Source organism: Nyctereutes procyonoides, unplaced genomic scaffold (assembly GCF_905146905.1).
Source record: "Nyctereutes procyonoides isolate TBG_1078 unplaced genomic scaffold, NYPRO_anot_genome, whole genome shotgun sequence".
Classification (NCBI taxonomy): domain Eukaryota; kingdom Metazoa; phylum Chordata; class Mammalia; order Carnivora; family Canidae; genus Nyctereutes; species Nyctereutes procyonoides.
The window spans coordinates 11,464,291-11,487,825 of NW_026575021.1; the positions used below are offsets into that span (position 1 = coordinate 11,464,291).

The 23,535-nt window shown below is 49.2% G+C and overlaps 1 protein-coding gene across 2 annotated transcripts in view; it reads right to left on the reverse strand.

The window, feature by feature from the left end:
* Positions 1 to 5,705: 5,705 nt before the first annotated feature.
* GABRB1 (gamma-aminobutyric acid type A receptor subunit beta1) overlaps positions 5,706 to 23,535 on the reverse strand; it is a 359,121-nt gene continuing 341,291 nt past the window's right edge. For both annotated transcript variants that reach the window (XM_055341766.1, XM_055341759.1), the window contains exon 9: positions 5,706 to 6,178. In XM_055341766.1, coding sequence (XP_055197741.1) covers positions 5,831 to 6,178 — 348 coding nt within the window. In that variant the 3' untranslated portion in view covers positions 5,706 to 5,830. The remainder of the gene's footprint in view (positions 6,179 to 23,535) is intronic.

Below are 23,535 nucleotides of genomic sequence, written 5' to 3' on the forward strand. Positions count from 1 at the left end.
AATCAGGCTGAGGGAGACAAGGTTTATGTAAACATGTACTCTTTACATAAAGGACAGAAAAAGCAGAAAAGAAAAACAACCCACGGCGGTGCAGAGGAGGCTACCATGATTACACAAAGTAACCTCCCAAGACCTTTTGAAGGCAATCGGAATAGGAATTTGGGGAGATTATTAAAATTCATTGTTTTTGTTAGTTGAAGAAGACACAGTAAGTTCAAAGAAGCTGAAGCTTTCAGCTGTGTTTGGGCAAGAGAACTCAGGAGGTTCGGAATGAGAAAGAGGAAAAAATGAATTGATTTCACTGGGTTAAGGCATGAGGCAGGATGGCATACGGTTCCGAGAAGGAATGAACACGAGAGAGGTAATCTACTTTACACGGCCAAACCTGCACAGCGCACACACTTATCATGTTTTTAACGATTTTCACCTATAAAAACGTCACACTGGAAAACGTTCCCCCTTTTCTGTTTCTCTTCAAAAGGGAACCAGGGAGGGGTGAAAGCCAGACGGCAATCCGACCGATGGCTCTTCTTCATCCTTTGGCTTCTAAGGGGAGCGGTTCTAAGCTAGTGAATCTGTGACCCTGTGTACCTAAGGCAAAGGCATCGTGTTATTTGGCCTCTCTTTTACGGATCTATTTTTCTGTTGTCTTCAGGACAGGATATGCAGGCAGCGTTGAACATGAAAATGGTTTTCCTTCCAACTGGTTCGAAAATAGACGTTTTCTCCCCACACCAAATTCCTACTGAAATCTCTGTGAGGAGTGCTGGTTGCCTCAGGATATGCCAGGCAGCCGGGGGCCAGTCAGGACTGATGTGAGCCCCTTGGTGCACCAAAGACTTTTGGATGAAGAAAAGCAAAACAAAACGAACACCTGTTGGACCTCGTCAACTCAGTTAAGGAAATTCCTGCTGCCAGAGAAGTAATATCAGACTCAAAGACCCTTTATCCTTACCCTTCTGGGAACTTAGTATTTTTTAGGCTTGCACAACTTCTATTAAAAAGGGTTTCCTTTCGAATGTTGCTCGTGAAGTTACCACCTTTAGCAATTAAGCTTCTGTCTGTTTAGTTGGTTTCAGTTATGTAGACAGACCATGATCCAAGTCAAAGCTCAGTGGATTCTGGATCTAGAAACTGACCCAGTTAGTTCCTACAAGGGCATCTGTCTTGTTTGATTACCAGTGGACACTAGCTGGCACATTTGGGAGCCAAAAGGATTCTCTGGGTACATAAAATCCTGGCACAAAAAGGGCCTACCTTGCTAAGTGCTTCACCCCAAGGAAGACGTGGTGCCTTCTAGAATGTTACCTAGAGACCAATCGGTGTCCCAGCTTGCTAAGATATTCTGGATTTCTGCGGACACCGTCACCTTCTCTGGGACTGCCAGCTGGCAAGAAAATACATCTTACAGCTGAATATCCCACCACTCTGAAGTCTTTTTCAAGAATTACCAGGACTTGGGAGAAATATATGTGAAAATATTTAATCACCAGATTCTATGTTTAACTAGCACACGACAAACACATCCCGGGCCCCCAGTTGACAAATACTTGCTTTAATTCCCAATACTTCTCTTTCCCATTTAGAAACAGCGACACAGTTACCTCTGCATCTTTGAGGGATGGGCCAGCCAGCTGGTGTTTCAGTGTCACTTGTCTTCTCTTCCTTTGCTCCTTCCCCTCAGTGGGCCCTTTGACTGTGTGTGGACCCTGATCAAACCCATCCATTCACCTCTGTTCTTTATAGTAAACGTTCTGGGAAACGTTGTGGAAGGAAAAAGAAGTTAGAAACTAAAGCTACTGGTGTGAATGAAGCTTCGGATGACCTGTGGATTTCAAACGTGTCTTTCGTTCCTGACCCCTCGACAGCGTGGACACTTTGGGATCCTGGTATATGCACAGCCACGAACGCCTGACCAAAGCACGTCTAGTTTTCACGACACGGTTCCAGGAGCAGGTGGCTGCAGTCCCCGTCTCTGCGGGTGGGTCATTCCTGGGCCCCACAGGAGAGCACCTGCTGGGCGGCTGCTGTCTTTTTCCCTGGGGGGGGGGGCGCGGGGGAGGGCACGGACACCTGGCAGCATACACAGCTGCACACACAAAATGGCAGAGAAAGAGCAAGAGCTAGAAGGGTCTGGCTGGCCCAAGTCGCTAGTTGCTTCACCCTGTGGATGAAAGCAAGTGCCTTGTAAGCGTCCGCTATTTACAGTGCTCGGATTGGCCAGACACCCCTGACGCCCAGGACCACCACGCAACAGGGAACAAGCCAGAACTATGTACAGAATTTACAAGGAAGTTTACACAGTAGTCTACATTCCGTTAATGAGGGGACCTTTGCTTTCAGGAAAACGGAGATGTTGGCTCATTGTTCTGTCTTTCTCATCCCAGGAATCGCTGATCGAATCCACACGAACAAATGCTCACACATTCTTTTTTGCCCTCCTGGGATATAGGATTACATTTTGTTTTTTGGGGAAAAACAAAACCAAAAAGTGGCACATCACTCTTTGGTGAGATACTATTCCAAATTGTCCATGTAAGAAATCTTGGAGGTCATTCCCTTCTGGAGTTGTAAATATATTTTGTTTGTTTGACTTGGCGAATTTCAGTTGAGCTCTTTCCTAAGTGAGTATTTATAAAGGAGTCACTGGTTTTGGAAGGATAGGATTTAGTCAGCATTTGTGTATCGGACAGAATGTTTGCCTAAGGAAAGCCTAGCCTTGGATCCACAAACCAAACTTTATTCTCCGCACCACAGTTTTCTCCTCCTGGCATTTTCAAGATCTTTCATTGCGTTATCATGTGCAACAGAGATGGCACAGGTGACGTGAAAACATGCATCGCTTAGTCAGCAGCATCACCAACCAGTCTGCTGCTTCTGTTTGGCAATATAGACACTGCAGGCAATAATCCCAGATAACTTCAGCCCAAATGTGTCTTTGCCTGGGTCTGCCTCACAAAGCCGGTACGCGTAACACACGTGACCTCTGATAGTCTACGCTAAGGAACATGAGTGGGAAAAATGAGGGTGTAGTCATCATTGTCAAGTGACAGATGGGATTTCTGCTGGGCCCACACAGGTTACATCTATGACACAGTTTATGTGACAGTTGATGACCCGTGAACACGGGGCCACCCGTGGGGGGAGCGAGTCCGCGCAATTTGGTGCCTGTGCCACCCCTTCAGGAATACAAGAGAGTATGGCTATTTTCATGGCAAAATGACCCCACCCGGTTATAGCTGGATGGTGACCCCTCAATCGTGTCCCGGTGGGACGCCTCCAGGGATGGGGGCCACTTTGAGAGCACTTAGGAACATCTAGCAACTTTCAGGTACATCATTTTGAGCAAGGCGAGGGAGAGAGGTGGAGAAGGAAGGGATTTTTTTTTTCCCCAGGCACTGGAGGGAGCATGAGGGTGGGGGTGGGGGGACTGGGAGGTGTCCAGAAGAAGGAAGTGGGGACAGAGGTCCTTGACCAGAGATATGTCAGCGTCTCCGTTGTTCAGGCTACCATGGCCTCTAAAATCAAAGCTATTTAATAAGATTTGCCCAATCCTGTGGCTGTGACTCCCCGCACAGCCCAGGGGGACATATGGTGACGTCATCTTGTGCCTGGTGGTAGACGTAGGCTTACTAGTTTCTTATTTTAGCAAAGGTCAAGATAGGAGAATTCAAAACGTCCTATTTTTCTCAGAGAAGCTTTACCTCCAAACTATAAGCATCCAATTCCTAGACTTTTAAGGCAAGATAAAAAAATAAAAGTAATTACCTCCATCTTTTTCAAGGAGAATGATCTAAACAGATGAATAAAAAATTATTTTGATAAGGAACACAGATCATAGATACTTCCTTTCGAATTGAGCATTTCATCCTTAAAAGCTTTTTAAAGAGCTTTGACAGCAGCGTGATTCCTTCCTGTTAGGCGTCAGCCGAGTCTCCCTTCCAGTCAGTATGTAAAATGCACAGTGGCTCCTGGGTGGTCACTGGGATGGTCACATCCCGTTCTTTCTGGGCATTTCACGCTGGCGAAGCATTTTCCCCCGCCAAGGACTAGTCGGTTTCAAAGTGGATCCCTTCGTCCCCCAGAGGCTGGAGAGTCTCTTGACCAGAGAACTGTGATTGTGCAACTGAAAAACCCTAGATGACAATTTCCCCATAACCTACTAATTTCTTACGAAGCCATTGAGGTCATTTCCGCAGAAGCACAGTCTTTGCTCTTACTCATGCATATTGTCTGGAGCCATAACCATTTATTTGGGGTTCTGTCCTCTAGAAAGAGGATCTCGGAGCTCTCTCCCCTTGGGGTCATCAGCGGGAATCGGGCCTTCTCTTTCCAGTTAAGACCGTAACGTCTGGCAGCCGATGCCACGGCACCCACGGAGCCCGGCAGGGCCTCGGGGGCGGCGGGGTCACCAGGCCATGCGGTCCCCCTTAGTTTTACCTCAGTCCTGATTTAGCATCCGGGGCTCGGGTCCTGAACACCTCGCCTCCCTCACTGCTTGGTCGTTTGAGGGTTTCCCTCAACCTTGCCAGGGAACACGCGCAATTCTTAGCGACTCGGGCTGAAAAAGAATAAGGAGGCTTTCACGACGGGACACGGGTGACTCTCACCTGCGCCGGGGGGGGGGGCGGGGGGGACGCGCGGAGAGGCGGTGCCGGGCGTCGGGACCACGGGGCTGCCCCGCGGGCGGGAGAGGGCGGAGCCGCCGCGACGGTGCCCCGCGGTGCCCCACGCGGCCGCGGCTGCCGGAGATGTGGGAGATGTCGGAGGGCCCAGGGACGTGTCACTGTCGTCACGGGGGCCGTCCTGCTTGGAAGCGTTCCTTCGTAGTGGAAGCCTGGCCTCAGGTTGGGGGGGCGGCGCGTGCGCACCCGCTGAAGCCTCCGCTTCACACCGTGGGACGCGGCGCCGCGCCCGGGCCCGCCGCCCTGAGGTGCTCCCCGCAAGGCCACCTGACCAGGCTGCGGCGGCCTCGGGGCGGCCCGCTGCGCCCGCGCGAAGGAAGAGCAACTTGTTTTCCAGGCCGGAAGTCTCACCCGCAGGCCGGAAGTGCTCGCCGCCGCCTTCGCCGTGGTCCCCCGGCGGGATCCCAGCGTCCGTCGCACATCCGCCTGCGAGTCTGACAGCAGCTTGGGGTCCCTCAGGGACGCGGCGGGAGGGTGCGGTCGGGTGACGGCCTGCAGGCGCCCCCACGAGGCCGGGCCCCCACCGGGCCCCCACCGGGCCTCCACCGGGCCCGCGGCCTGCATGGCGCCTTCCGCCGCCGCCTAGGCTGCCCTTCGCTCCCTTCTTCCTGGACACCTGGACCTTGTCAATGGCTTTGTGTGTTTTTTTTTTTTCTTTTGAGATCCTGGCAATTGGGGTGTTTTTGGCAGCACAAGAGCGTCACAGTTTCCCAGGAGGCGGAGGCCCGCGCGGGGGGCGGGGGCGGGGGGCGGCCGCTGCTGCTTCTCTCTCTGGTTTAAAAAAGTCCAGGAAGAGGCTCCGGGGCGGGTGGGAAGGGCGGCCCAGGGGTGCGCGCCTCGGCTGTCCCGGCGGCGCCCGGGTCGGCGGGGACATGGCGGCGACGGCTCTGAGGGCGCCGGGCCGGACCTCGGCAGACGGGGAAACACGGAGTGTGCGTGTGCGTGTGCGTGCGTGTGTGCGTGCGTGTGCGTGCGCGCGTCTTGTTGCCGGAAGTACAAGTACACGTGGTGCGGGGACACAATGGACAGCGAGACCTCACCGGGGCGGGCGGCCGAACGTCTTACCTCGGGAGGCAGCTGCGCGGCGGCGGCCGGGGGTCGGGGCGAGGCGCGGGCGCGCGTGACCCGGGCCGCCGGGCCGCCCCTCAGTGGACATAGTAGAGCCAGTAGACGACGTTAAAGAGGGAGAAGGTGATGGGGAAGAACATTCGGGACCACTTGTCTATGGAGTTCACGTCCGTCAGGTCGGGGATCTTGACCTTGAGCTGCGACGCCCGCCGCCGGATGCGGCCCTTGCCGTGCGCGCCCAGCCGGTCGGGGGCGCGGCCGTAGGCGTCGCGGCTGCTGAGCGGCCGGCGGAACTGGACGCTGGCGCTGTCGAAGGCGAACACGCCGGCCGCCTGGGGCTCGCTGGCGCCCGTCAGCACCTCGGAGCCGCTCGCCTCGGTCCGCAGCTCCAGGGCGCTCAGCAGGATGTTGCCGTGCGCGTCCACCTGAGGGAGAGGGACACGTCAGGCCGCCGCCCCGACCCGCCGCCGGACCCCGCCTGGCCTCGCGGCCCGTCCCCGTCCACCCGCCTCCCGCCGCGGTCCGTCCCCCGTCTGCCCGTCCGACCGCCTCCCGCCGCGGCCTTTCTGACTCATCACCCGCCTTGGTCAGTCCGTCTAAGCCATCACCGTCTACAGCTGCCTGTCCGTCCGTCCGTCCGTCTAATCCATCACCGTCTACAGCTGCCTGTCCGTCCGTCCGTCTAAGCCATCACTTCTCTACAGCTGCCTGTCCGTCCGTCTGTCTATTCCATCACCGTCTACAGCTGCCTGTCCGTCAGTCCGTCTAAGCCATCACTTCTCTACAGCTGCCTGTCCGTCTGTTTGTCTAATCCATCACCGTCTACAGCTGCCTGTCCGTCCGTCTAATCCATCACCGTCTACAGCTGCCTGTCCGTCCGTCCAAGCCATCACTCCTCTACAGCTGCCTGTCCGTCCGTCCGTCTAATCCATCACCGTCTACAGCTGCCTGTCCGTCCGTCTAATCCATCACCGTCTACAGCTGCCTGTCCGTCCGTCCAAGCCATCACTCCTCTACAGCTGCCTGTCCGTCCGTCCGTCTAATCCATCACCGTCTACAGCTGCCTGTCCGTCCGTCTGTCTAAGCCATCACCTGGCTACCCTCCATCTATTTAATCCATCACCTGTTCGTCTAACGCCTCTGTCGTGGCCACCTGCACCCGTCTGTCTGTCCACCACTTACCAGTCGGCCGTTTCTCCCAGCACCTACCGCCTCCCCAGCGGCTGCCTAGCCCCCCGTCTGATCTCCTATCACCCGCACATGGTTCTAGGTGTGTCTACTCATGTAAACAGATCACTTCTAAATAGCGCACTGGTGCTTGTTACAAAAGTGGCACATGGAAGGATGGAGAACTACAAACAGCAAACAAAAAATAAGAGAAATTTATAATTTCACCTTCAGAGTTCATTACTTTTGAAAAAAATTTTTAAGATTTTATTTATTTGTGAGAAACAGAGAGGCAGAGACACAGGCAGGGGGGAGGCAGGCTCCACGTAGGGAGCCCGATGTGGGACTCGATCCCAGGACCCCGGGTCACGCCCTGGGCCAAGGCAGCCGCCCCACTGCTGACCCCCCGGGCGCCCCCGGGGTTCCACCCTTTCCGTGTCCTGCGCCCTCCGGTTCGCACGCACTTCCATGCACAGGCTCACTGGGAACACGCGGACTTGCCAACGGCTTGGGTCAGTTAACAGGGTGCCTGGCCCTGTTCCCATTGACGCCGCCCCGCCCGGTGACCGCTGGCAGGGACGCCACCGCCTGGGTTCCGCTGCTGCGGGGGCCGCCCGGTGACCGCTGGGGGCCTCCCGGTGAGAGCTGGGGATCGCCGGTGACCGCTGGGGGCCGCTCGGTGACAGCTGGGGGACGCCTGGTGACCGCTGGGGGCCGCCCAGTGACAGCTGGGGGCCGCCCGGTGCCCGCCAGCAGGGACACCGTCGCCCGGGTCACGCTGCTGCCGGGGGCCGAGGCCCACTGCGCTTCGCCACGCGGCACGAACAGGCCCGCGGGGGCCGCCCCCGAGGACCCCGCACCCCCCAGGCCACCTTGCCCGCAGTAGGGTCAGGGGTCAGGCGGGGTGACCTTCGCGTCTGCACCCCTACTCCCGGCTGCGCCCCCAGCCCGGGGCCGACCACAGACCTCCCGGGGGTCGTCCCCGCTGCGCCCACCTGCGCTTGGAGCTCGGCGCGGGCGTGAAGTCCTCGCGGGCCGGCGGGGCTCCAGAGCGCGGTCCAAGTGACTCCCCCAAGGCTGGCGCCCGGCGCCACCGCAGGGAGCTCACATCCCCGAGAGCAGCTCCGTGGAGCGCGCCCCTCCCGCCCCATGCCCCGGCCTCAGGCTCCCGCCGCTGCTGCGCCCGGATCGCGCCCGGAGCGCCTGGGGCCCAGGCTTTCGTGCTCCCCCCCCCAGAAAGAACCGCCTCGCAGGCCTTGGCTGCCCCCGCAGAAGGACGCTGCTAGCCCTAGGCTTAGAGGCGGCTGGAGAGCCGGGGGCCGGGGCCGGGGGCTCCCCTGCCACCCGCAAGCGCTGGCTCCAGCCGGGGCACCTGCGGAGCGCCTGCTGTCGCCTCCCCTGCACGCCTACCGGCCTCTTTATTCAGGAGTTAATTTTCAGGGACGCTGGGGTTCCTGGGTGTTACTACACGACTGAGCCCCGGTGCTGCTTCTAGCGACACTGAAATAGCTGACGTCACCCTGGGTCAGCAGGTAGGGAAACAGGCCCCCAGAGCTTAAGCAAGTGCCCTGCGTGCCAGTGAACCAAGTGCTCGGTTGGGGTCACCATGCAGGACGTTCTTTGCCTTCAGTATAACTTCCCCCGTTTGCACGTTAAGGTACTTCCTTTGAGGCTCAGCTAAAGTCTTCCTTCTTGCGTCAACCTGTGTACCTGCCCTGATTCTGGCGACTTCAAACACCAGCTCCTGGGAAGCCTGGGTGGGTGGCTCAGCGGTTTAGCACCGCCTTCCTCCCCAGGCCTGATCCTGGGGTCCCAGGATCGAGTCCCACGTCGGGGTCCCTGCTTCTCCCTCTGCCTGTGTCTCTGCCTCTCTCTCTATAGGTCTCATGAATGAATAAATAAAATCTTAAACAAACAAACAAACAAACAAACAAACAAACAAACCTTCCTGTCTCTCAGCAAACGGTACTGAGTGCTTACTATGTGCCAGGCACGGTGCTAGGTGTCCAAGTGTGCGTGTGTGCTCATGAATGAAAAGTCACGCCTATGGAAGTGGATGGCAGGGTTGAAGTGACGAGTGCTGAATGCTCTACAAAGGGGACAAGGTCCTTAGAAGATAATCGTGGTGCACGTAATTCGGCTTGGCACTGTGACGCTTCAGCCAAGAGAGTCCTGGAGCACGGATTTTGTCCCTGAGATAATAATCTCCTCGGAGATACAGGAGTCAGACGTAATCTTGGGAATGACAAGAGTTTTTTTTTTTATTTTTTTTTTAAATTTATTTATGATAGTCACACACACACACACACACAGAGAGAGAGAGAGAGAGAGAGAGAGAGAGAGGCAGAGACACAGGCAGAGGGAGAAGCAGGCTCCATGCACCGGGAGCCCGACGTGGGATTCGATCCCGGGTCTCCAGGATCACACCCTGGGCCAAAGGCAGGCGCTAAACCGCTGCGCCACCCAGGGATCCCCATGACAAGAGTTTTTAACCACTGCTAAGTGCCACGATGTGGACCATGACAAGGGGCTCGTGGGAGTCTGGGGGTCAAGGAAGACTTCCTGAAGGAGGTGCAGCTGGTCCCGGGCCTTGAGGGATGGGCGCAAGAACAGCAGATTGCCAGCTGAAACCTGGGTTGCATCCTGGCTTTGTTATGAAGTCTATTTCTTCGTCTATAAATAAAAGGTTTTCACTAAGTAATCTGGAGGGTTTGTGCCCAATTTTTGAGTCTTTATTGTGAATAATATTCTAGGCAGAGGACACAGCATACTAAAAACCAAACCCAAAGCAAAACAAAACAAAACCTTCCAAAGACCTTGTAAAATTGCTTCCCTTGATCTGGACCGTATGCATCATTAAGTCACATTATTACAAAATCTCCCTAAATAAACAAGTTACTGGAATTGAGGGTCAGCCAGGGAAGCACACGGGTGCCCCTCACGGCACAGGAGTCACGCAAAGCTAACATTTTACTGAGCTGTGCCGGGTAACTGCGGTACAGGCTCGCAGGCATCTGTAAATCGCGTGGGTCTGAGTCCGTGCCAGGCCGCCGGAGTGTTTCGGCCCCTCGCGGCCTGGCTGGAGGCTGTGCAGTCGGGCCTGCGAGCACGCGTGCAGGGCGCCGCTTCACGGTGCAGCCCGACCCGCGCCAGGCTCCCCGTGGGGGAAATCCGGTGCGGGCGAGAGCTAGGCCCTGCCTCCGTGTCTCCCACGCAGTCCACAGCTTCTCCTAAAAGCGGCGGTGCAGATCGCGGGTGCGTGAGCGTGACGCCGTGCTCGTGCCCCCCCAGCCTTCGCAGCCTCGTACCCCCCCAGCTTTCCGCAGCCTCGTGCCCCCCCAGCCTTCCGCAGCCTCGTGCCCCCCCGGCCTTCCGCAGCCTCGTGCCCCCCCAGCCTTCGCAGCCTCGTACCCCCCCAGCTTTCCGCAGCCTCGTGCCCTCCCAGCCTTCCGCAGCCTCGTTCCCCCCCGGCCTTCCGCAGCCTCGTGCCCCCCCAGCCTTCGCAGCCTCGTACCCCCCCCCAGCTTTCCGCAGCCTCGTGCCCCCCCAGCCTTCCGCAGCCTCGTGCCCCCCCGGCCTTCCGCAGCCTCGTGCCCCCCCAGCCTTCGCAGCCTCGTACCCCCCCCAGCTTTCCGCAGCCTCGTGCCCTCCCAGCCTTCCGCAGCCTCGTTCCCCCCCGGCCTTCCGCAGCCTCGTTCCCCCCCCCGGCCTTCCGCAGCCTCGTGCCCCCCCGGCCTTCCGCAGCCTCGTACCCCCCCCCCCAGCTTTCCGCAGCCTCGTGCCCTCCCAGCCTTCCGCAGCCTCGTTCCCCCCCGGCCTTCCGCAGCCTCGTTCCCCCCCGGCCTTCCGCAGCCTCGTTCCCCCCCGGCCTTCCGCAGCCTCGTACCCCCCCCCAGCCTTCCGCAGCCTCGTGCCCTCCCAGCCTTCCGCAGCCTCGTTCCCCCCCGGCCTTCCGCAGCCTCGTGCCCCCCCAGCCTTCCGCAGCCTCGTGCCCTCCCGGCCTTCCGCAGCCTCGTACCCCCCCGGCCTTCCGCAGCCTCGTGCCCCCCCAGCCCTCTGCAGCCTCGTTCCCCCCCAGCCTTCCGCAGCCTCGTTCCCCCCCGGCCTTCCGCAGCCTCGTGCCCCCCCGGCCTTCCGCAGCCTCGTGCCCCCCCCAGATTTCCGCAGCCTCGTGCCCCCCCCAGATTTCCGCAGCCTCGTGCCCCCCCCAGATTTCCGCAGCCTCGTGCCCCCCCAGATTTCCGCAGCCTCGTGCCCCCCCCCAGATTTCCGCAGCCTCGTGCCCCCCCCAGATTTCCGTAGCCTCGTGCCCCCCCAGCTTTCCGCAGCCTCCGGCACCCCCCAGCCTCCGGCAGCAGCGTCCCCAAGGGCAACGGCAGGTTCCCTTCCCCTTCAGCCGCAGGATCAGAACAAGCCTGGGCTGACTAGGAGCAGGAGCCCGGACTGAGGCTTCGGATCCGCCCCCAGGACCCACTGACTGTTCATCCTCGCCTCACTCCCTCTTAGGGACGTGCACTTTATGCACTACGGGAGGCAATTTCAGGTGTACCACGGATAAACATTTAAAATGCTAATCATTCATTCATCCCTCATTCATTTTTTCAATGTTTACTGAGTGCTCACCATGCGTCAGGCGCTATTCCAGACACTGATGCAGAGATCGGCCCCTCCCTAAGTAAGAGGACATCCCGTCCCACATTTTAGAAACTTAGATCTCAAGTAATCAAGCCCCTTAATGTCACACTCTCCTGCACACGTCCTGGGACGCCCTTCACCTCTGATTGGTTCTAACTAGTTTCCTCAGACAAATACTGTGATCTGTTTCAAACTTAGGTTATTAATTTTTTTCCAACAGATTTTCTGAATTTGCTCCTTTGAACACGAGATCCGCTCTCTGCCCACAAAACCTTTCTCTAACCTTCCTCCTGAAGGCATCCTTGAAGCCTGCTGACCACATATCAGGGGAACCTGTGTAAGGACCTGGGGGGGGGGGCAACAGTCCAGCTGCTGCCTGGTGAGCCCTCGCCTTCCTTCGTGCAGTAGAGTGCTCCCCAACCACACTATCTTGGTTTTAAGTTCTGGGAAGATAGTGACCAAACACACAGAGTTCCTCAACTATTGGCATTTACATTCTTAAGGAGGAAAACCAGCAATACCCTCCTACCTTCTAAAATTAGTGAAAAAAAAAAAAAAACGGATAGCATTACGAAGAAAATAAAGTAGCTATGCATCTTGCTTTTAGCATATTAGGAAACAAATAGGCAGCATACTAACTTGGTGATTTGGGGCATGTTTTCCTTTACATTCATGCTCAGATTTCATTATAACGAGTGAAAAAATTATAGTGCATGTTTCTTTATTTTCTCCTGGACCTTACTGCTGAACAACCTACACGATAGCTCTGCAAGGAGGTTTAAAGGCTTCTTAATCTAAAAATAGAGCAGAACTCTTCTTAGCCAACTTGTTCCTCCCCCCGGGTGTCCCAAAAGAATGTTGCTCTAGGAGGCAAGGACTTCATCTTACGCACTACTGTTTTCCCAGAGGTAAGTGCATGGCATAGAAGCATTCCATAAATATCTAATGCATGCATGAATGAATGAAAGTACAGGTGGTAAAGGGCATGCTGGTAAACCGTGGCTGTCGCCTAGATGTTTAGTCTAGCTCTAGTCTAGACATGGCTGTTAAGGTGTCCTGTAGATGTGCCATTTCCCATCAGTTACTGTAAGTGGAGGAGATTCCACTTGATGATGTGGGTGGCCTTCGGACTATCACGGGAAAGTATTTAGAGCAAAACCTGAAGTCTCCTGGAGAAGAACTTCTGCCTGGATTTCCTGCCTGCCCTACAGATTTCCCACACACGGTTGTAGGATCCAAGTGCTTGAAGTGAATCTCTTTCCCGTATGCCTGCTGATTCTGTGCCTCCTGGCTCTGCTTCTCTGGACAACGCTGACTGATACACAGGCCGTGGCAAAGACCATGAGCCTGGTATTCAGACTAGGATGTCGCTATGATGGCCACATGGCTTCCCTCAATGGAATCCTGAGCAAACCTACAAACTCACTTTCTAGCCTGGGGCTGGCCTTTGTCTCACTCCTTCCATCTCACTCACCCCCTCCTTCCCTCTGTCCCCAACATCCTCAACCGGTGCCTTAGGCCACGAGAAATGTTGCCTCTCACTGAATTGAGCTGTACTGGATATTTTCAATATGTAAATAGAGCAGAACTCCTTTCAGTGTAATGGGAATAAATATGAGCTTGTTTTCAGTGGCACTTTTAGAGCCCCGTTGAGAAATACCTCTGGGCGCAACCTCCTTTGCAAACAGAAAGTGATTTCCTTCTTGCTAGCCAATTCAATCAGATTCACATTTGCTGGGTGGTTCTGAAGAACAGCACAGGAAGCCAAGGAACGTGATGCTCACGCGGAAGGAGCTCCCTTCAGAAGCCCACAGTCTGTTTAATTGAGGTTGTCGGGGCGAGTGGCTGCCTTCACCTGGAGGGCGCAGACTCGCACCTCTGTCCATCCTGCTCACAGCACGTACCACGGTCGCGCGGTTGCCATAGTCATCAGCTCTCCCTGGGGCTGCCAAATGCCAATCCCTTAGTCTCCAATTCCTGAGAATTTTTGGTTCAGTGGGGGGGGGGGGCGGGAGGAGGGGGAGAAGGAGAGGCTTTGCTGGAGGTGACTTACATGTCTCTTTGCCGTGTCCTGACAACTAGTGGTAGAGGAGGAGATTTTAATGTTGTTTCAAGAAGCTATAGAAGATAAGTACAAGCCTACAGAAATGTAAACAAATCCACACTCTATTATTTAGGAAACAGAGACGGGACATAAAAGATAAATGAAATAATTGGCAATTTTCCAGAACGATACTCAGGTAGCTAAATTTATCCTGCATCCCTTTCTTTGCCTCGTTTCTCCCATTCAGTGTCTGAGCAGATCCTAATGGCTTTACTCTTGAACACACCCTGATTCTGACCCCTCTTCCCCAACATCATGTCTTGCTGCATAATCTATCTTCCTCTTTCCAGGAACAAGGCCCTGTGGCCTTTTCTCCACATAGCACCTGGAATGGTACCTAAAAAATGTAAACCACACCGTGTCTCCTCTGTTTAAATCTAGCTACTTCACAAGACAGAATAAAATCCAGATTTCTCGCCCAAATCCGCAAAGCACTGTGTGACCGGAGCTCCTACAGGACCTCTGCCCTCACTTCCTATGGCTCTGAACCTTCAGCTCCCTGCTCCACCCACACTGGTCCTTTGTTGGCTGTCCCCTGATGCTCCTAAGTGCTCAGGGCATTGTCACCTGCTGTTTCTTCTGGAATGATCTTGCTCAGACTGTTCCCTGACTAGCTCCTCACCATTTTCTTCACCACAGTTAGCATCCTTTGCCATTGTATCATGTATTTATTTACGCATTTCTTATTCAACTGAAATGTACACCCCAGGAGGGCAGCTGCTCTATTGTTGCTGTTGTTGCTCATCACTGTACACCCTCCTGCTCTTCTGGAAAAGAGGCTGATACTGCTAAGGAGGGGCGGAGTAAATGTCTACACAATGAGGAACTGAAACTCAGACTTGGAGTCGTCTGTCTGAGCTCTGAGTTTCAATGGCCAAGGATACGTAAGTGGCTAGGATCTCTCGGGTGCTGATTCTCGGACACGAATGTGCATCTGTATCTATTGGGAAGCTTGTTCAAAATAAAAGTTTGAGCTCATTTCATTCTAAATGAAGGTCTTCCCAGTCAGCATTTTACACCCGCATTCCAAGAGTCCTGGCTGACTTTGGTGTGCCTTAAAATCCATAAAGAAGCTTATTTCAGACAGATAAGGCTTAATTACAAATATGCACGTCAAGCCTGAGAGATACATGACATGAAGGCTGGGGGGTAATTTCTTAGGTTGATGTTAGTGAGAATTTATTGAACTGCGAACAGAGATGATAGAAACAAGAAAACAGAAACTACTTTATACGTAGGAGTATTTTATACACTACTAGGGAGTCCCAATTTTGGAGATGAATGCTTTTTATAATTAAATATAAAATGCAGTACAAGCAGCAAATTCACTGAATTCTGAATGATGCAAATAAAGGCCATTTTTCAAATTCATCTTCAGTGAATCTCTTTAAAATAGTCATCCAAAATCTCTTTGGTACCCACCATTCGCTTCAATGTGGATGGAACTGGAGGGTGTTATGCTGAGTGAAGTAAGTCAATCCAAGAAGGACAATCAACATATGGTTTCACTCATACGGGGAATACAAAAAATAGTGAAAGGGATTATAAGGGAAAGGAGGGAAAATGAGGGGGAAAATTAGGAAAAATAGGAGAGACTCCTAACTCTGGGAAATGAACAAGGGGTACTGGAAGGGGAGGCAGGCGGGGGGATGGGATGACTGGGTGACAGGCACTGAGGGGGGCGTGTGATGGGATGAGCACTGGGTGTTATACTATACGGTGGCAAATCGAACATATATAAAATCTCTTTGGTAAGGTTTCCTTCAGGTAAATAAAAGAGTGCTTTTTGGTCACTTTGGTAATCATTACTTTTCACATAGTGGAAAGGGAGATATTTAAAATGTGTGATGTGTGATGTCAATGTGCATATGAATGTCTTGGGGTTTGTGGGATACTACACTTATGTAGATGAGTCCTTGTTACTATGTACATTAGGTGTGATCTTACTGTACCAGCCGTCGGTCGATTCCTAAGATAATCAAGAAAGCACTTCTATACTTTATTCCTCCCAACTAAAGAATATTATGAAGTACAGACAGAGTGAAGTTATCAATCACTTTAGATTCTAATATAGAGATTTTAGGAGAAGGGATTGCTGAGAAAATTATCAGGGCACCTGGGTGGCTCAGTTGGTTAAGAGTCCTACTCTTGATTTTGGCTCAGGTCACGATTTCAGGGTTTTGGGATTGAGCCCTGTGTAGCTCCATATCATGTCAGACTCTGTGTTGGGCATGGAGTATGCTTAAGATTTTCTCTCTCGGGGATCCCTGGGTGGCACAGTGGTTTAGCGCCTGCCTTTGGCCCAGGGCGCGATCCTGGAGACCCAGGATTGAATCCCATATCAGGCTCCCGGTGCATGGAGCCTGCTTCTCCCTCTGCCTATGTCTCTGCCTCTCTCTCTGTGTGACTATCATAAATAAATAAAAAATTAAAAAAAAAAGATTTTCTCTCTCTTCCCCTCTGCATCTCCCCCATCCCTCTCTTAAAAAAAAAAAAAAAGCTATCAACACACGCTGAAAGATAATACACACCTATTGTCACCACTGACTACCCCTAATCAAATGTCTTTCATTAAGAAATATCTACTATAAATATATATCTTTAAATTTTGAAAGATACCAAACAGTTCTCACTTTAGGAGAGGCTTCAAAATTTTCTTTTGTAACAAAAGGCATATAATAGGAAAAAAAGTTTCCAATTACACACGAATTTTAAGAGTATCCTGTTTGGTTTTGTAATAATTCACTAGTTCACTTATTAGTTTAAAAGTCACTTAAGTGGGATCGCTGGGTGGCTCAGCGGTTTAGTGCCTGCCTTTGGCCCAGGGCGTGATCCTGGAGTCCTGGGATCGAGTCCCGCGTCGGGCTCCCGGCATGGAGCCTGTTTCTCCCTCTACCTGTGTCTCTGCCTCTCTCTCTCTCTCTCTCTCTCTCTCTCTCTCTCTCATAAATAAATAAATAAATCTTTAAAAAAACAAATAAATAAAAGTCATTTAAGTGCCTTATTTGTGCCAGGCTCTATGACAGGCATTGGAATCCTGGAAGTGGAAGATATAGTGCCTGCATTCAAGGCCTATTCTGTTTTTCTTTATAGCATTTATTATTATCTGGCATCATAAGTGTGTTTGTGGGTGCTATGTTCGTTGAGTGTGATGTATTTGTGTTATGATGTTTATTGTCTTTCTCTGTCACCCAAATAAAAGGTTTTGTTTTATTAATTGCTGACTACAACCAGTGCGTAGAGAATATTCCCATAGTATTCCCTCATTAAATATTTGTTAAATATTTTTCAAATTAAAAAAAAAGGCAAGCATAATGTGCAGTGGAAAGGAGGAGCACCAACCTAGCATGACAAGTGAGGGAAGACAAAAGTCAAGAGGTGAATTCTGGGGAACACGTCAAAGTTAGTGAAGAGTGAAGACACGGCAATTTGGGAAACCTGTGAGTTGTGCTTCTGGAACAAAGACTGTGCTGGTGAAGGGCAGAGAGAGGAGGAATGAAGCAGAAGAGGAAAGCAGAACTGAGATCACAGTGGGCGCTGGATCCCACATTAAGAAGAATGGATATTTTCCTTCAAGCAGAATCTAAATCCATAATCTCTGGATTATGGTGGATGCCTTATGGTTCGATCTGATTCCACCCCACTTTCTTCTGATCACATTACCTGACATTCCTTGGTGCATGTGCTTGAGGTGGGCCTAACTGCATCTTTGAGACTCCAGGGGCAGGCATGTGACCTGGACCTGGGCATCTAGTGTTTTCCATCTTCCTGGTCAGAGAGATTGATTTCTGCATGACAGTATGACTCACGTTGATCCAAAAGACTCAATCCTAAGACTTTTTTTGTTGTAACTCTTGGGTGTAAGATAGCACTTTTGGGTTAGGGTTGTAGAGCTCTGAACCTGTAAACCTGAGCATTTTGGAACCACCATGAGGGATGGGTCTACCGAAATTAAAGCCAATATAAGGGAAATCAAAGTTAAGAGATGAAGACAGATGCTTCCTGATGACATTGTTTAGTATGTGGATACAGACACGTGTGAAATTACAACCATTTACAGACCCTCCAGTTGTATGTGGCAAAAAACCCCACCTTGTTTTCAAGCTTGTTAAATAAATTAAATTTCTTTCTCATTTACAAAAGATTCGTAACTGTTTGGGTATAGAAGAAAATGGACACTAGATGCAATAGAGAAAAATGAGAGAGAAAGAGAGAGAGAAAGACGGAGAAGGAGGGAAGGAGAGAGGAAGGAGACTGATTTTGAAATTCCTCGAATGGAAAATGAGACTGCTGAAGCATCTAGAGACTAGTTACATTAAGCCAAGACTGGAGAAGAAGGCATGAACTGAGCCAGATTTGGACAGAGATTTGAGGGCTAAAGAAGTTCATGAACTGCTAACACAGGCTGTCATTAGAAATCAAATGTCCTGCCTGAATTTCTCTGAAATCCAAGATACTAAGTCAGAAATGTGAAAACTTCATCAAAGGCTGAGAGAAGTGTTCTAGTTGGCCTGAGGACAAGGCAGCGATGTGGGGTGGGTCCTGAGCTCAAAGGCTAATGTAGGTATCCATTTGTTTCAAGCTTGTTTTAAGGAAAGAGCTGTTGACCCTTAGGACGCCTGTTTTCACAGGCATTATGTGTCCTGGAATTAATCACAGCACAGAGCTGATTTCCATATAGAAAGTTGTCTGAAAGTGTAATCGTCTAAAAGTGTCTGAAGATGTAGATAACACACCACAGAGAATAGGCATGGGAGAAAAGAGGCCAGGTTACGGTGCCAATATCTGATTCTGAAGGGAAATTCTATGTCTCACCATCTGGGGTGGCAATGGGGTGTTTGGTGTGAATTTTTGGCAGATCCCACTGGTGTTCCACCATGACTTCAAATGATTTTGAATCATTATCTGACTATAGAATGCCCATGCAACCATTCTACCTTAGGTGGATCTCTTTGCAAGTGGCAGGTATGTTGCCAACCGACACAACCACGTATATGCCAGGTTAATGTAATAGTGGCCCAGAGCAGCTTACTTACAGCCTACTTACACTGTGAAATCTATCTTTCCAAACTCTGAATACCATCTCTAGCTTCAAATGATGCCTGAGGGGTTCATAAATCTACAGTCTTTATCACCTTGGAGGTTGAAACTCTCCTAATGTCTGGATTCAGCATCTGTACTCCTATAAAAAGATGCTTCAGTGCAGCTGGTGGAAATATAAATCAAGGCAAAGCAAGCACTTCTGAAGCTTCAGTACAGATAACACTTGACATGACTGCCCGGCTAAGGCTATCAAAAGTAATGTGTAATAAATGAATGATGCCACGCTGTGGCCTATGGTACCAAGGCAAATATTAGGGTCCCTTAAATGAAAACTGTCTGGGACCATAGCACATATATCATTTGAATCCAACTGTTTACATGTATCTAAAAAGAAAAGGGAGGATCATCCAACCATTATATGAAAGGAAAAATCTGATTATCATTTTCTATTTTTTAAATTTAACCAGGGGGTAGCAGTTTTAAATACCACACAGGTTGCATTATTATTTTAACTGCTGGAGATAATACACAGAGCAGATGAAGTAATACACTTGCTTTGTTATTGAAGATTCTATCTATCTGCTGTTATAGGACACTGTGATTCAGAAAGAATAGTGGGGATTGATATAAATCATGCTTTAAAATTATTAAAAATCAAAGTGATAGAAACAGTAAGAAAGTTTGGAGCAGAAGCTAAAGTGGACTACAGACATTCTCTTTTTCTTACTTATTATGAATATGTAAGAGTTTTATAAAACATTATGATGTAATGCTCAGTACCTTGGGTGGTATCTAAGAACTCATCCTGAATCAGAAGGCTTCTCTAGAATTTATTCATTCAACAGATGTTTGTTTTTCTCTCTGTTCTAGCCACTGAGTAAAGCACAATAAACAATAATAGACAAGAACCTTGATGCCAATCCTTTGGAAACTTGCAGCTTAATAGAGAGATAGACATCAAAAAATAAGTAAACAAACATGTACTCAGTATTGTGGAAAAGCACAGGATGTATGTGATGAGGACAAATAATGGTACGAAATACAAATCAACAGTGGGGGGGTCAGGGAAAGCATCTCTGAGGTAGTAGCATTTATGACAAGGCCTAATGCAATGGAAAAAATTGAGAAATGGCCAATATTACCTTTAATTTCACTAGTCCTTTTCTCTCTCTCTCTCTCTCTCTCTCTCTCTCTCTCTCTCTTTAAGAGAGCATGCACGCACAAGGAGGGAAGGAATGGAGGGAGGGAGAGAGAGAATCTTAAGTAGGTTTCATGCTCAGCGCAGAGCCCAGTGAGGAGTTTGCTCTCACCACCCTGAGATCATGACCTGAGCCCAAATCAAGAGTTGGATGCTTAAATGACGGAGCCACTGAGGCACCCCAATCTTCTGCTTTTTTTTTTTATTTATTCATAAGAGACACACAGAAAGAGGCAGAGACACAGGCAGAGGGAGAAGCACGTTCTCTGCGGGGACCCTGATGCGGGACTCGATCCCATGACCCTGGGATCACACCCTGAGCCAATGGTAGATGCTCGACCGCTGAGCCACCTAGATGTCCCTTTTTTCCCCCCTTCTTCTTCTGTTTTTTAGTCCTTTCTTCTGTTGTATAAAATCTGATGCTAATCCATCTAATGCATTTTTCAATTCTATGATTTCCATTGGTTCTTTTTCATAGTTTTATATTTTCATTTATTTATTATTATTTTTTATTTATGATAGTCAGAGAGGGAGAGAGAGAGAGAGAGAGAGTCAGAGACACAGGCAGAGGGAGAAGCAGGCTCCATGCACCGGGAGCCCGATGTGGGATTCGATCCTGGGTCTCCAGGATCGTGCCCCGGGCCAAAGGCAGGCGCCAAACCGCTGCGCCACCCAGGGATCCCAACTTTTTCATAGTTTTAAATCTTTTTCTGAAACTCCCCATCTTTTCATATATTAAATTAATCTCTTCCTATGGACTTTTTAAAAACTTTTTATTTTGAAATTATTTTAGATTCCTAAAAAGCTGCAAAGACAGCACAGAGAGGTCCCATGTACCCTTCGCCTATCTTCTCCCATTGACTATAGCTCACTTAACTACTGTACAATATCACCCAGGAAACTGACTGACATTGGTGTAAAGTGTGTCTTGTTCTGCGTAATTCCATTACATGTGAAGATTCATAAGCACCACTGCCAGATACAGAACTATTCCACAACTTCAAGGATCTGCCTCATGCTACCCCTTTCTAATCACACTTAATCCCTCCCCTTTATCACTAACTCCTGGCACCCACTAATTCATTCTTCAATCTCTGTAATTTTGTTATTTCAGGCATATTACAATAAATGGAATCATACAGTGTTTAATCTTTTAGGATGCGCTTTTTTTTTTTCACTCAGCATAATGGCCTTGAGATCCATTCAAGTTGTATGTATCACTAGTGCATTACTCTTTATTGGGCTAGTGGTCCATGGTAGGAATATACTACAGTTTGCTTGACAATTTGCCTATTACAGGATATTTCTGTTGTTTTCTGTTTGGAGCTATTACCTATGAATTTTTCACTTATATTAACTGTAGTTATTATTATTAATTGTGGTCCTTATCTTTTAAGCCAACATTGAGACTTTTGTAGTTCTGTTTCTAGTGACTAAATTTTTTCTCTTGAGCATGTTTTCTTTTTTTTTTCTCATGCCTAGTAATTGTTTATTAGATACTATGTCGATGATGCACTGTAGAGACTCAGGATTCTGTATTTCCCTGACAAGTGTTGAGTTTTGTTTTAACAGGCAGTTAAATTACTAATAGGTCACCTAGAATGTATAGTGACTTGGTTTCATGTGTAGTTAGTGTGGATCTATTTTAGTTCTTCCTTAACTCAAGGTGAATTCCTTATTTTTGCTCTTTTTCAGCCTGTCAGCTATTTTTACCTTCCAGACTTCTTAACATTTTATACATTTTGTAGTTCAGGGATGAACCTTGGATTTGTGGGAAGGTGATATTCAGATTTTGAGATTCTTTTGTGGCTCACTTCTTTCTAAGATATCTAGGAACTCTGGAAGTATCAAACTCCAAGTTCTGATTCATCAGACCAATAAAACTGTAGGGGTTTTGTTTTGTTGTTGTTTTTTGTTCTTCCTGAAGTTCTGCTGTCCCACATCCCCAGACTGGGGAGAGGCCTCAGGGCAAAGATGTATAGAGATTTCACAGTGTCATTCCCTTTATTTGAGGGTTGATTCTCTTTTAGTTTTTGCTTCTTTTTAGTTACTCTGCTATGTCTTCAAGCAGATTTAAAAAATTTTTTGCTCAGGGTTTATAATTTTTAATCCATAGAAGGGTCAGTCTGATATAAACTACTCTTTCATGTCTTAACATGATTTATTTATTTTGTCTTTTGTGTTTCTGTGAAAAGTATTTGTGGAGTTTCTGTCTAGCTTTTCATGGATAAAAACACATTTTTATTTTCTTCTTCTTCTTCTTCTTCTTCTTCTTCTTCTTCTTCTTCTTCTTCTCCTCCTCCTCCTCCTCCTCCTCCTCCTCTCCTTCTCCTTCTTCTTTTTTTGTTTTTTAAAGATTTTATTTATTTATCCGGGGGGCACAGACAGAGGCAGAGACATGTAGGCAGAGAGAGAAGCAGGGTCCTTGCGGGAAGCCCGATGTGGGACTCGATCCCTGGACCCTGAGATCACGACCTGAGCCAAAGGCAGACACTCAACCACTGAGCCACTCAGGTTCCCCCACATTTTTATCTTCTTTAAGTGTTTCATCTCCTGACAACTGGGGTGGATTTTTCTACCCTTTCTACTGGGATTCAAATCTTAAAATGTCAATTCACCTGGAATAAAAGTTTTCTAATTTGAGATCCAGGGAAATCTTACTATGTTTAAGCCCAGTGCTACTCAAACAGCCTGCTCATGACATAAAGATCAGTTAGATAGACACATTTTACTTATTAGTGCAGTCACTAAGTCCTCTTCAGAGCAATATATATTATACATTTAGATATGATATGACATACAGGCTTTCCTTTTGTCTTTATTTGTCCTATAGCAGCTTAGAGAAGTTCTCTGATATCCTGGGGTGGAATCAAGGCAATGACCAAAGAGTTTTGCTAAGTTTCTTCCATGATCTTTGTAATGATCTGAATGAATTGATTTCAGTTTACTTGAGCTTGCCATTTAATCACCTTTCTAGAGAACATTGCTTTTCTAGCCAACTGAAAGGCTCTGTTTTCTCCTTGTTATCTTCTTTGTTTTTTAATTTTATTTGAACAGTTTTATTTTATTGAACAATTAGATTTATTTCAATTTCTCATTTCTAGGAAAAGAATTGTACTGCAAGTCCACGTGCAAATGACTTTACATGTGTATCTAATTATTTTTTTCAACAAAAACTGGGTCAAAGAATATGCTGATTTAATTTTAATTTTAATTTTTTTCCATTTTTTAAAATATTTTATTTAAATTCAATTTGCCAACATATAGTATAGCACCCAGTGCTCATCTCATCATGTGTCCTTGTTACCTTTCTAAATTCTACTTATTTTTGAATGTCCATTCAAGTTCATATCTTTGGGTTTTCCTACCAGTGAACCTATGCCACTTTATTTATGTAGGCCTTCCCCCCATGATATATCAATTAACACACATTTTAAGCCATTCAGAAGACCAGTTTTGGCTTAGGCAACTGAGATAGGAATGAGATAAGGCAGAAATGAGGTAGCCTTAAAAAAATTCTGCTAACACTTTTAAAGTCGGTATGGTTACAAGCTGACAATGGGAAGGAAGCCTTTTACTTTCAGATATACTCCTCAAGATAGGTGCTTTCCTGTATCATTTTATAATCTAATTGC